At 42.4% G+C, this 14,146-nt stretch overlaps 1 protein-coding gene across 6 annotated transcripts in view; it reads right to left on the minus strand.

The window, feature by feature from the left end:
- The window catches only part of CAPRIN2 (caprin family member 2), a 36,086-nt gene extending 23,213 nt beyond the window's left edge, over positions 1–12,873 (minus strand). For 4 of the 6 annotated variants that reach the window (XM_052790344.1, XM_052790341.1, XM_052790340.1 and 1 more), the window contains exons 1-5: positions 11,209–12,351; positions 9,165–9,227; positions 5,414–5,500; positions 2,638–2,876; positions 1,187–1,269 (exon numbers count right to left, since the gene is read on the minus strand). In XM_052790344.1, coding sequence (XP_052646304.1) covers positions 1,187–1,269; positions 2,638–2,876; positions 5,414–5,500; positions 9,165–9,227; positions 11,209–11,550 — 814 coding nt within the window. In that variant the 5' untranslated portion in view covers positions 11,551–12,351. Of the gene's footprint in view, positions 1–1,186; positions 1,270–2,637; positions 2,877–5,413; positions 5,501–9,164; positions 9,228–11,208; positions 12,352–12,647; positions 12,704–12,758 lie in introns of those variants that run through there. The other 2 variants (XM_052790342.1, XM_052790343.1) reach the window with 2 other exon arrangements.
- Positions 12,874–14,146: the final 1,273 nt, after the last annotated feature.

Consider the following 14,146-nt stretch of genomic DNA (forward strand, 5'->3'; position numbering starts at 1 on the left):
GTAGCTAGAATACAGATATAAAAAATTGTCTTCCAAGGCAGCAAATGCTAATAAGTTGTAACAGCTTTATCTGAAGTATAGCTTGCACAAAAGGATGGAAGACTGACACTAAAGGGATAGAGATACTGACAAAATAGTCACAAAAGTTTATATGATAGCCAAAAAGCTACAAAAGTTTGGAGTCCAAGATAACTAGGCAACTATCAATTCATGCCAACAGATAAAGGGCCAGCTTGCACTTTGTCCAGAACTGTATGACAAGAGTCAACACTTAGTTGACAGTTCAACTGTCTGTATGTGGAAATTAGATAGACTACATTAAGTGCTCTAGTCTAACAGTTTCAACAACATTCTTGATGACAAATGAAAGATTACTGCCACACAGCCATTACAAGATTGGAGTAAACAGGACAAGCAAGGTCTGTTTGCAGTAGGAAAGACACTACAACTCAAGTAAGGACAGTTTCCTCACAAACAAGTTCTAAATAAGAACACAGAATGTGTATGTTGGCTTACAACCAGGGGTTTTTGAAACTAAGCCACGGATGGAAGAAAATATGTAGAGTCCCATAGATTTTGGTGTGCTTGAAAAGTGAGGACACTTGCAACAGGTCTATGACTGCACTGTGCATGATTAGAGGTCACAGCAAGGTCCACTAATGACTATCCTTCCTTAGTATGGTATCCTACACCGTAGTCAGACAACAGGTACAAGCCTAGAATTCTTACAAGAAAATCTTCAGTGCTGTAGGACCTCCAGCCTGGGGCCAATGAAGCTTTGTAATACACATCAGTATGCTCAACTACACTCAATTTCATGGCTGGAAACAGTGTTCCAATCTTAACCCATTTGCACATAACTACCCAAAGCGCTTCCCACTGCTGGTTCTGTAAGGTATTCATGCATCAGCATTTAAATTACTACCATTTTTCCTCAAAAAGGTGCTAGTACATTGGCAGAAGAGTAAGTCTTTACCTGGAAAAAGAAAGCATGCTGTATTGTTATTGATCTGTACTTAAACAGAACTTAGAACAAACAGCAGTTCATCCTTGGATAACTGAGTTGCACACAACACTTGAAAGTGCTTAATTTAGTAGACTTCCATGTACATTCACTGGTTTTAAGACGTTTCAATAGCGCACAAATTTCAGATCTCCAAGTTATTTCTCTAGACAAGACACTCACATGTTGTTCCAACCACAGGTTTCTCACTTCCTTCTAGAAGGTCCCAGAAGTAGAGAGATGATTGTTCCATCTGGTCTTCAACACTAAAACAAATGACAGTTTTACCATGTAGAATCATAGCCAAGATCAAGAGTTGCAGTATCCCAATACCCCTCATTTTAACACTGAGAAATTTTAGCCTACCAAATAAAGGCTATATACATACAGTGAATCCTAAGCCCATTATCCACTACTGAGTGATTCATCTGTATCTGTTTGTACATGATTGAATCTAGCAAATGTAAATTCTTTTGTTGGTAATTAAGACAGATTAGAGAGCCTAGCACTATCCCACAAGACCATACAGCTGGACTTCATTCCAAGCCAGGATTCCCAGACAGGGAAACAATTGCTGTTTGATCAGCTGCTCACCTTGTTTATTGGATACACATGTGCAGGGGCAACCATCAGCAGCTCCTGCCACTCTGCAAGTTATTGAGAAACTTTGACATAGGTCCATGATCCACCCACCCCCTCCAGACAATGCATTTTGAAGTCCACCATGATGAAATTTAGTATCCCAAAGGAAAGGATTATGCTTCTTGTGGAAGTGTAATACATGAGAATAAGCTAGAAAGTTATTTCACTGGGATGAGACTCCTATTGTGTAGCTTTTTATAAGCAGCTGTTCCTCAGAAGTTAACTTAAGAGTAAAGATTAGGCAAGTTTAGCATATGACAAGTGATTAGAAGTTTTAGGAACTTGTTTGAATATGGAAATAACAACTCTTACCCATAAAGCGTTTCAACTTACCACCTAATAACTACTTTTTCCATATTTAAATACAATTCTTACTACACTATCTTAAAGACAGGCTGTCATGCTAAGCATAAGCCATCACAGTACAACCATGGTGCCAAGTTAGTACTGACATACATTACTTCTGTTGACAACCTGTTACCTTAAAATGTATGACATTTAGTGCAGAGGTATCAAAAACTTCAAATTTTAAAAACTACTTTGAAGCTAGTAGCAAGAGAGCCTCAGGACTATTCCAAAGGAGCATAAGGTGGTAAAGGAGCACATCTGATCATGTGAATGGAATATAGAACAGTTCTCCTGTGTTTACCACACTTTTTTTTACTTCAAGAACAGTGAGAACTCAGGGAAGCAGCACACCACCAGCCTCCCTGCTTACGATGGTATTGGACCATCACCCCTCAATGCCACAGGGAGACATAAGATGGCAGGGCTTGTATGTAACTTGCACAGCCGAGGCTGTAATTACTGTAGCTTTCCTTTAACACTCAGAGCAAGGTAAATCTGCTACATTCCTAGTCTCAGACTAAAGCAAGTGTACTGAATAGAATTTTAGTGTCCCAAAACATAATATTTCAAGAGGTGGCAGTGTCAAAGAGGACATTCACTGTAATGAATGAAGCATACCAATTAGACAAAAATCTTGAGCTTACCTCAAGTTCTCATTTCTTTCTGGACATGTCAGTTTTGCAAATCTTATGAGGTAGTCTAGTTCTTTAGAAGGCAAGTATATTGCACCATTCACACCACCTTTGAAATCTTTCTGAACATGCTCTTGAGTGAAGTTCTGCAGTACATACTGGACTTGAAGTATTGTACGCAGTTTTTTCTTCTCTGCTTCAAGCTTCAATAGACTCTCTCTTCGCTGAGCCTTCCTCTGTGCTTTCAGCAGCTATTTCAATACATGAATTCAACAGTTAAACACAATGGTTTAGTAACAGGATTCTAGGATAAAACACATCAAGTTCTAGAATTAACCATCCTACATTGATCAAAATAACTAATTTTGGTTAGATAACACAAGCTCCTAACTCTTTAGATACCCAAGATCTTTCAAGCTCCTCCTCTGGAAGAGCTCCCCATTTACCTACTAATTCTCTACACATATAGCTTTTAGTCAAACCGGATACTGGTAGCTCCACTTGTGATATGCCTTTATGATATTTAGATCCTGATTATGCCTGCTAGTTGCTTTACTGTAACAGCATTCACAACTGAGTACACAGAATTGATACCAATGCACAAATCCAAGCCTAGCTGACCTTTAACATTTATCACATGAAGGTAGTGATGCAGAAGTTGTCTCAAATTTCTCCTGGTGAGACAACTGCCTCTTCACTTTTGAATACTCCAGTTTAAGTGATACAGCAGAACCCTACAGTTGCTCTTATTTGTTGGCAGAAGACTGAAGCACTCACTAAATAAGCAACAACACAAGTCACAGAACATACACAGCCCTCATGCATTTGAGAACTGTCTTATTATGCAGCAGAAGCTATCCAAGTAACTGCAGAATTTAAAATGCCTCAGTATGGGGTATCTTAAGTTTCTTTGCAAGATCTATGAAAATTTAGTTTTCTAGAACACACCGTAAAGGATATAAGGATGTTGTTGCCAGAATGGCCCCTAGTGTTCCACTAATGGGTATTGGCTGTAGAATCCATACCGGTAGAAGTAGAGCCAAGGAAAAAATAAAGTGGGTTAGCCTTTAAATATAGCATAAGTTCAAGAACAAACATGAACTGGTAGAAGTTAATGCTGGATTACTAAAAACATCTACAGAAAGATACACTGGGTCACAAACCTTCATTTCCAGTATTTTATGGGGAGCTACAGAGAGAAGCAATAGGAAGCAATCCAAGTTTTGACATTCAGCACAGCAGTTTCTATGTTCAACATACAATTACTGAGGTAACCCAAAGCAGCAACACTGTGAAAAGGCTCTTAAATCTCTGCTCACAGTGCTTTGAGAGATTTACTGCACTACCTGGAATTACTACATATACAAGAAAAGCCTCCCTAGCAAAATTGTTTAGGTCTCAGTCAACACCAAGACAAGCCATTTTACCAGTCCTTCAGCATTCTGTAAGAGGCAGAGAAATAATGCCAGAGCAGTGACTAATCAAGTTTAGCATCCCCAGCACTACCTTGGATCAGATCTTTTCATGAGGATGGTATTTGCTTGAGCCAAGAGACCAGTTTCTCCAAAGATAAAACACTTGCTTACATAGAAATAATTATGTAGTGCTTTAAACCCTGAATAAAGGCCTAAATAAAGCACTAAATCTGTGACTTGCCATAATTAGAGACAACTACAGCAGAATAAGTGGCAAACTCCACAAGCTTCAGTAAAATTTTACTGAGAGCTGTACTTCTCACTGAAACCAAAGTGATTTAACCCCAGCACTTTCCCTCACTGGAAACATCAAAATATTTTTTGGAAAGGATCTTGGGATGTCACCTAGCCCAGCCTCCAGAACAAAGGCTACACTGAATCAAGACCAGATTGCTTAAAGCTTTGTGCAGTCAGGTCTTGAAGAGATCCAAGGACAGATTTTACTACTTCTCTAAACAGCCTGCTCTAGTGCTCAATTATTCTCAGAGTGACCATTTTCCTCCTATCTAGTTGGAACCTACTATTTCAATTTTTGATGGTTCCTTCTCCTACCACATCTCTCAGCAAAAAAGTCTGGCTCCATCCTTTCAGTAATCTCTTTGGTATTTGAGGGCTAATATCGCATCTCCTGCCAAGCCTTCACTTCACCAGGCCCAGCAAGCCCAGTTCTTCCAGGCTCTCCTCACAGGTCTCATTTTCCAGGCCCCAGCCCTTCAGAGGCCCACCACTGGACTCATTGAAGTTTAGCTATAGCTTTTGTGTACCAAGTGACCAGAAATAGTCACAACTGGTTAACAAGTACCAAATAGTCAGTCATCCTTAATCTACTGGTCCTCACTCTAGATCTAGCCTTCACTGCTCCAGGGGTACACTTACTTTACTTTGCCTGCTGCCCACAAGGACCTGCACGTCCTTTCCAGTGGAGCTGCTCCCCCACCAGTCGGCACCTATGCAGGGGATGGGTCCACCTCAGGCACAAGCTACCAGCAAGACAGTTAACAGTTTCAAACCTAAGTAAACCAAAGTCATTTCAAACACAGATGAGTTCCAATGATTCAACTTACTTAAGCACAAGTTCTTACAGGGGTACACAGTGAATAACCATATTGTGGAGGACAGTGGTACATGAAATTGTCAACATTTACTCTGCTCTACTCACTAGTCCAGACAGTTTAAGCACATTGTTCCCCCAAGTTCCAAGATAGAAACTTCCTAATATTCTGCATATTGGCATATAAAAGTAGCCATTAGAAGAGTAGCGCAAATTTTGCAGTTACCTCCTGACAATACAGGGAAGAGCATTTTATACTTACATCTTGGCTAAGTCCTGAAAAAGTCTTCTGAAGCTCCTTGGCAAATTCCAAGTTGTGTACTACTTCATCATATTTCTCTACTGCCTCCTACAAAGGAATAGATAAAAATGTATTTTTCATGCTTAAGACTACTGGTTGCATCTCAATCCCCTTGTGCTTAAATTCTCAGAGAGAACTAGTCATTTAGTGTGTAATTCTCTGAAATTGTAATTTTTAAAGATACTATGTCTGTAACTGGTACTTTAAATCTAGTCATGAATATCATTCATCCATGACTGTCTGAGATGCAGTACAAAGCAAACTCACACCACCACACAGATATCCTACAAGTTTGTCTGTATTAGACTTTCCAGGCAACATCTTGTGCAGTACTTGATTGCTGAAACAGAAAAACCTGGATACCAGTTATTTCATTTTTCCTTTTGTTCCCATAGGTCTCAGCAGAGGTAAGCAGCTACTTAAAATCAGACACTGATATGAAAGCTGGAAGGAATACAGGAGACAAACAAGCTCAGCACAGATCTTTTACCCTCATGCTTGGTGGAATGCCTTTACAGATAATGTGTACAAACTTTAGAAAGAAAACAATATGGAAGGCAAGTCATACTTTCAGAAAAGAGTCTTTCAAATTTAGTTTCCACAAATAAAGCAGTGTTCTTATCTTCACTAACGGCTTTAATCGATATTTTACTAGCCAGTCTTCAAAAGACTAAAGTAGATTATTAATTGCATTTTGATATACCCTATTTTTAACGAGTTCTTCCCCACTAAGGAGTAAGTTCATTTTTCTAAGTCTCCACAGCTCTGAAGATAGCAAAATGCTGTAGTTCAGACATGCTGCCCATGTCTTCATACCATAAGGCATGCTTGGGAAGTAACAAGTTAAATTTCAGTTGTTCACATGTGCTTTACACTCAGTTTGGTTTATGCTTATGACATATCACAAGTTTTTCTAGAATAGACCCATCAGTCTAATATAAAGCTTTTTCAAAGTAGTGTTAGTGTTGATAAGTGTTTCATCACTGCAGTGACAAAAGCTTAATCTGTCCCAATAAGATCTGGGACATGCAAATTCTGTATGTGTTCCTAAGCAACTGGAAAACAAGTTACAGGTTCATTTGTTCAATCAGTTTGATTGTTCGGTTACTTGTATTCACTTATTTGTAGTATACTAGACATTACTAGGCCTAAATACTACTCAACACAACAAAGTGCAGGATTTACTGTAAAACACTCATCTGATAGTTTAAGTTGTCCTCACACAATTTATCAGCAACTTTTAAGAATTAATTAGCCAGTTCACTTAGCACTTGGGAGAATGACTTCTAAGGCTCTAATGCCTGCACATTTGCAGAAGACTCACAATTTAACACCAACAACTTACTATACAGATTGTGCTAATTGTGCTTTTAACAATGCAAATCCCAGAGTAAAACTCCCTACCTGAAAACATCAAGAACAGTTACCACTGCTCTGATGACAAGCTATAACTCAGCCTGCAGGGAAGCAATAGCTTTCCTTTGTCACACCTGTTATTAACATTCATTAACAGCATGCTGGAGGAACAGTACTGAGGAAAGTCTACTCAGCTTGCAAAACAGCACAATATTGCCAGTGAGACCATTTAACTTGCTGGAAGCTCCTAATTTTTGAAACGAATGTTTCCTAAAGTAAGGCTAGCATACACAGTAGCTCTAGCAGGCATGCACCACAAGTAATTACAGTTTAATCCAAACTGCAAAACAAGTTTATCATCAGATGTGCACTTCCTCTGTGTGAGAAAATGAAAAAATATAGATGATATCAAGTTATATTAGAGCTCCACTGTATTACAGGCAGTTAGGTTTCTTCAGGCAAGTGTCCAAACTATTAACCTCTGCACTAGCTTCAATCACCAGGTCCTAGTATTTGTATATACATTGGGAATTTGCATCTGAAAGGCACAAATGCAGTATTTCTATCTTAACCACTGAAACAAGGGTCTTGACTAGATTATTAGTTAAATAATGAGTTGATACATGCTTCTGCAATAGTCATCTGAACAGTTTGACTACCACTGGTCAGTTCACTAGCAAGACTGAATTTTAATTCCCCATTTTAGAAACCCGAGATATCCCAGAAACTGGGATAAATATACTAATACTTAAAAAGTTAAGCTTAGCTGGGAATACTGAAAGCCAGTAACCAAGTTAATTGCCATTTTCCAAAGTTAGTGCTGCTAGATGCATTTACAAGAAAAACACCTACAGAATCCTTTACCTCTTTAGTTCCCCACATCTTAATTTCACTTCCACCTAACAGCTTTTCACAGTCCAGGGTGTATGCCAAAGATAAATAGTCAAATTTAGAAATAGCTTTAAAACATGTTCAAGACTAATGAAACACAGAATACTGTTCAATAGTCTGTTAGTGACAGAAGAAAACAGACTGTATGTAACACCTATGATCTAAACACAAAAGACTCTTGCGTGCCTGATTCCAGACTGTTTAGAGAAACCATCATCCTACTTCATACCATCAGACTTAGTTCATTTACTTCTGCTCTTGAGATGGCAAGATACTACATCAGATTTTGTAGTTAAGTGCCAAATGATCATTCACTCCAATAGGTCTACTCTACTTTTAAGTAGCAAGTTATTTCCCCTCATCCCATTTATGTCTAGTTCTCATTTACAAATGATTCAGAGTAAGGAAATAGTATTTGCATTTTCCTACTGCTGCACTGTGATAAACCTAACAGTCAATGAATTATTTTTCCAACTGGTTCATTAGCAGGATCAGCACTACCACTGAAGTGTCAGCGCCCTTTGTCACACAACTGTTCTTTAGCATGTGTGAAGTACATTTTAAAAATGTGACTCCTAGATGACTACAGCAATAGTAGTCATCTTTGGATTATGTGACACTGCTACTCAGACATGCTTAAGAAGCAATAGCTTTCATGTTACAGAAACTTGGTTTCAGTTCTAGAATCCATTCTAGTCCAAGACAGAAAAAAGCCAGAACCACTGTTTTAACATCAGGCAAGTTTAAGCTAGCTCCACAAAGCGGATCACATTTGTTGATTAGTGATCTTGCACTCTGGCATTCCAAGTTCTAGCAACCTGAGGTACAAAACAGCCATATTGTTCTAACAGCAGTTGAGAGTGCTGGCAACTCCCAGCCATCTAATGGCAGCACTAGAAGAACAAGAAAGCATTCCCAACTAAGTAACTCATAGCTAGGTTCTTGTGTTAGGAAAGCCTTTAGATCCCATGCAAGTTAAACCAGCATCTTCCTTTCTACCAACAGGGACTGTTCATCAGTTATACTATACTACCTGTAACCAACAGCACTGTGCAGCCAACAGGCAATTTCAAGTAACACCTGTTAATGAAGATATCATGAGGATTAGTTAGCTACACCAGAAGTCTTGATGTTAGGGTTCCAACACTGCAATACCATATACATAAGCTGCATACGGACACCTCATCAAGACATAAAGGTGCAGGAGCACTGAAGCTGAAAGCCTACAGAGCAAAGATAAACAAGGACCTTCTATTACTTCAGTACACAATGTGAAGGTTAGTGTAGGAGACAAAGCTTGTGGGCTCACCAATAATTTGTCCATTTGGTTTTGTGAAAAAAATGCCATTGCAAGCCTGCAAGCATTACTTCTGTAAAACTACACCACCACTTCCTTCAGCAACTTATCCCTTCTGACATGTTTGAAGGTTCTGAGGCCATCCACTCCTGCATAAAGCAAACTTACCAACTGGTCTTGATTGAGGGCTTCTCCCTTCTTCAGGCGATCTTTGTAGTCTTCTAGTTTGAGCTGCAGCAAAATACAAAGTACATTTTTTATATTGATTTCTATCTAATGTGGAGTATGGGGTACAAGTGAAGTTACATATTCTTTCTGTATTTTACGTCATCCACATACTGCAACAAAATAGGAATTTTACTACTTCCTCTCATTTTCAGGACAGAGGAACACAGAAACTTTTGCTATGCCTTTGATTTGGCAATCTCAGTCTCCAGGACTACTTCCCTTTCCCATGTTTGATCTTTCAGTTCTTAGTTGCTACCTTTGTTTCATTGAAGAAATACTAATGCATTGATGCTAGATCTTTAAGTGGCTCCAAATACATCCACTGTCCTTACTTTGAATTAGGCTTTTTTAGCTTTTCCAAGTCAATGCTGGAATTTAGTTATTTTATCCTTGAATAATCCTACTCAATTTCCCAGACCATGTCTTTCAAAAAACTGGCTTCAGTTATGTCATCAAGATTTTATAGCACTACTTCCTAAGAAAGTGGACTAATGTCTTTAGGGGAGAAATAAGATTTATTTCTAATATACTGAAACAGTTTTTAAAAGCTGATGTAAACTATACAAAACTAAGCTATTTGGTATTACAAGCTTCCTTATGCACACAGGGAAAAGAAAGGGGAGTTCACTGCCATGAAGTTGAATATTATTTCATTTGTGTATCTACCCACAGAGTTTCTGGCACAGTACCTATAGGAGCCTAGAACTAGGAATACTTTTACTCATTTTAGTAAGTCACACTTTCCTTTGCTGGTGAGGCCATATTGTCATTCATGTGAAAATCAAAGATACTGAGAAATTCACAACAATAAGCTTCCTTGGACAGAATTAGAATACAACATGAAGTTGGTTAATCACACAAAGAAAACATGCTTATCTGACATTATTCAAAATTACAGCATGATGCATGACATGAGACAGCAGTAATACTGCATCTCCTGCAGGAGGATTAAGTCCCCTAGCCACATGGCCAGAAGTCTGATCTATTCCCTCTCCTCACCCTAAGACATGACACAAAGCTTTTACTTAGAGAAGCACAACATATTCATACAATTGCTTTACTTGTAATCCTGATCCAGTACTGAAAGCAACAGCACCATTATTTCTTTTATCTTACAGAAAATAGCATTTTCCCAGTTAAAAATCATGCACATAGCCTTCAGTCACCTGCCAATCAACTGAAAGTCTTAGAATGCAAAAGCCTGACTAGCTATAGCCACAATATTTTAGGTGTATCATTACCTCAGCTATTCTTATTAAGACAGTTCTGTCATCCCCCCCCCAGAAAAGCACAGTTCAAAGCAAGAAAGCACACTTTGGAGGCTTTCTGTATAAAAGCTTTCTAGCAAGTAACATTTGTCTATATTTGCATAAATCTGACATGTATTTTAAAGTGAAGGGCATTTCATTATTAAATATAATTTGAAGTTTCAATGAGTCAGAGGAAACACTGTTCTAATTTCCAGTTTTACATACATTTCTACATCCTAATATTAGATGCATGTAATCAACAGAAGAAATATGCAGATTTCTACAAGACTATAAGCCATCTCCAAGTCAGTTCCAAGTTAGTTCTGAACTGATTCAGTCCATTAGAGAAGCATCCCCAGTTTTGATCAACATTCAGTTACTTTTGCTAACTATTGGGCATGCACAGTAAAGCCAGCAGCTGAGAGCAGGCTTCTAGTTAGCTGCATTCCTGATTCTCTGAAACAATAATGTTATGCTTATACAACATCAAATGCAAGTAGCCTATTTCAGAACAGTAAGAGTAAAGAACACCATTCTTTACTATAGAGGGGTTATAAATGATAACGAAAACCCACCAGCAAATCCACATTTAGGTACTTCCATGGGTTATTTTTAAAAAATCCATGATTACTCTCTATATACACACACAACTTTATTCCAGATATTATAAAATAGGCACTGAGTTTTACAATTAGCAGCTTAAATACGTGCCATACCAAAGAAAAACAAGTTACCTTCTTTTTCTCAATGTTCCTGATCTTGTGTTTCAGGCAGATAAGCCCATTATCGATGTAAGTCTCATATGCCTGGGAAGGAGAGGCTGCCGAGTTCAGCACAGACTGCAGGGGGCTGGAGGGAGGCTGGGTCTCCCCAGACGGGTTCACCTGCTGCTTGGCCGCCTTCATGCTCTTATCCTCACCCTCCTCTGACCGGCCTGAAGGTGATGATGGGCAACGGAAAGGGGCTTGGGAAAGCTGCACCATTGAAATGGATGGAGCTGCAAAGAAACTCCTTTTATGTAGCTCCATCTCTCCCCCCTTCCCCTTTTTAAAGTTACATCTTTTCTTCTCACACATTCAGAACATGTAGCCACAAAGCCAAGCCTTGGTTAGAATTTATCACAATCTTTCACTCTTCTCCCTGCCCTTTCAAAATATCTGTAGCAGGAATTTCAAAGCAAGGCAAACTTTGTATTGTTCAAGTCTCCCCACCCATCCAGACACCAGAAATCCTTTACATAGGCAGAATTAGACAGCACAGGGGATGATTCCAGAAACCCAATATAGCGTCCATATAAAACTAGGCAGGTTTCCTGCACACATCACCCACAGGGGAAAAAACTGCAAGCAAGCAATTGCAAATCACGCCGCCAGCCTCGCATCCAGGCTGCAGCCTGAATGAAAATTTGGAAGTGGCATGCCTGAAGGTATAGCCCCTCTTCTTAGCCCCATTAAATCAGTTTTACCTCTTCACGACCTTTGCAGCAATCCAACTGAGAATTTAAAACTGAAGAGATTTCAATTGAAAAAGTGAAGACCAAAAAAAATTGCTTAATAAAGCAAGCAGCACACTCAGTTACAACAGCATCATTCTTCATGAGGAACTGGTCTCTGCCTACACCCATCCAAAAGCCGTGCCTGTGCCACGGCAAGACACCAGCTTTGATGGGAGGGGCTGGGCTTTAACCTTGAACAGAGAATTTCTCCAAGAGATGCTCCACCACCCTCATCTTCAGCTACTTACTTACACCTGCTCCCGGGAAGCAATGACACCACATTTCTGCCTCCCTGCCCGCCACGGAGGCCTGCAGCACACGATCCCCGCGGGCACCAGCCGCCCACGGCGAGGGAGGCGAGGGAGGCGAGGGGCCGAGGAGGAGAAAACCCACATTTCCCCGGGACGCCCGCTCAGCCCCTGCCGCGGCCCCCGCCAGCGGGCAGGGAGGTGCCCCCGCAGCCCACCCCGCCGGCTCCGAGGCCCGCCGAGGGGAGAGCCCGGGGTCGGCCCTTCGTCACGCCCTTGCCGGGGACGCGGAGGAAGCACCTCCCGGGGAGGGCACGGCCGCCGCCGGCCGCCCATCCCGCACGCCTCGCCCCGAGCAGGGCGGCGGGAGGAGGGAGAAGAGAGCGGCGGCGGGCTCCTTCCTGCCGGCGTCGCCATCCCGAGCATTCACCTCCGCCGCCGCCGCTTCCTGCGCCTGCTCCCGCTCCGGCCGCCGGGCTGCGGGGGACCGCGGCCGGCCCGGCCCGGCCCCGCACCACCTCGCTCCCGCCTCCCCGCTCACCTCGGTGCCCGCACACGCTCAGGCCCACCCCGCTGCCCGCCCCCCGCTTAATATAGCGGCCGCGGAAGGGCGGGGCGGGGCGGGGCGGGGCCCGCCGCGGAGGTCACCGCCCGCCTCCCAATCGCCGGCGCCGCCTCACCTGCCCGTCTGCCTTCCCGCTCTGCGCCGCCGCGCCTCACGTGACGCGGGGAGGGGTGGGGACCGTTACTCGGGGCGGGGAGCCGTTCCCCGTCAGCGTGTGCGGAGGGGCGGGGCGGGACGTCTCCCCGTGAAGGTCAGGGTGCCCCACCCGGGGGTCGCCGTCCGGGCTGGAGGGGGGGGGGGGGAATCTCTGGGTTCGGGGGCTGAGGCGTCAAGCTCCCGGGCGAGAGCTGGTGCTCCTCCAGAGCCTTGCGTGGGCGAGAGACCTGAGTGACGGCCCTGGCGGGAGGCGGGGAACAGGGCGTCCTGGGAGAGCGCAGCCTGCCATCGGCTTCGCGGGGAAGGGACGACAGCACCCCGTGCCTCGCTCTGTCCGTGAGGGAGGGCTTCGCGCAGGTCCCCGGTGAAGCCGTGATCCGCTGTCTAGTCGCACATCTGCTGTCTAGTGTCACAGCAGCCTCAAAACGGTCGGCCCAGGACAGGCTGGCTTCTCTCTCTCTCCAGGCAGCCCTGAGAAAAGGGTCTCGTCACCCCAGGGCGAGGGGATCCCGGCCTCCACCTCCTCACAACACGGGGCCCAGTCGCACCCTTTCACTAGCGTGGGTTGGGTGGCCGTGGGACAGTAAGAAATGTTGGTCTGTGCCTGCTTAAACCAGCAGAAGGGTTCCTCTGGGCCAGTACGAAGCCCCTTGAGGAGACTTCAAGGACTGTGGGTCATCTTATGTAACAGAAGATGTGTACATCCTCTAGAAATGCAACCCAATCATGTAAACGCTTGGTAGCTAGTAAAAGCACTTAAGCCCACTGAACATACATAATAATAACACAAAAACTTCTGTTTAACCTCCAACAATGGCATCAGTGCTATGCAAGGTATCAAAGGTTGGAAGACTAGAGAATACAGACCTTCCAAAGACCAGAGGACTAAGCGGGAATTACATTTCCTGTGTTTCTCTTTTTGTGGCCATTACCTCAAAAAGCAATAAATAATATAGCAAGTTCGGAGAGATTCTGAAAGTTGTGAAAATAGAGACATTTTGAAAGAGACAAAAATGAGTCAGTAAGGGAGGACTGCGAAGAGAGGTTTTACAGAACACAAAAGGTGCTTATGTATTACACAGGATGGATGTGAGAACTGGAGAGGAAGGGCTCGTACAAAAAAAAGATTGCATTTAAAAGTAAAAACAAGCAAATTATAAGTGATTCAAACAATAAGGAGAGATTCAGCCATACGGAACCACCTGTAG

The sequence above is a fragment of the Harpia harpyja genome, chromosome 6, assembly GCF_026419915.1.
Source record: "Harpia harpyja isolate bHarHar1 chromosome 6, bHarHar1 primary haplotype, whole genome shotgun sequence".
NCBI classification, from domain to species: Eukaryota; Metazoa; Chordata; class Aves; order Accipitriformes; family Accipitridae; genus Harpia; species Harpia harpyja.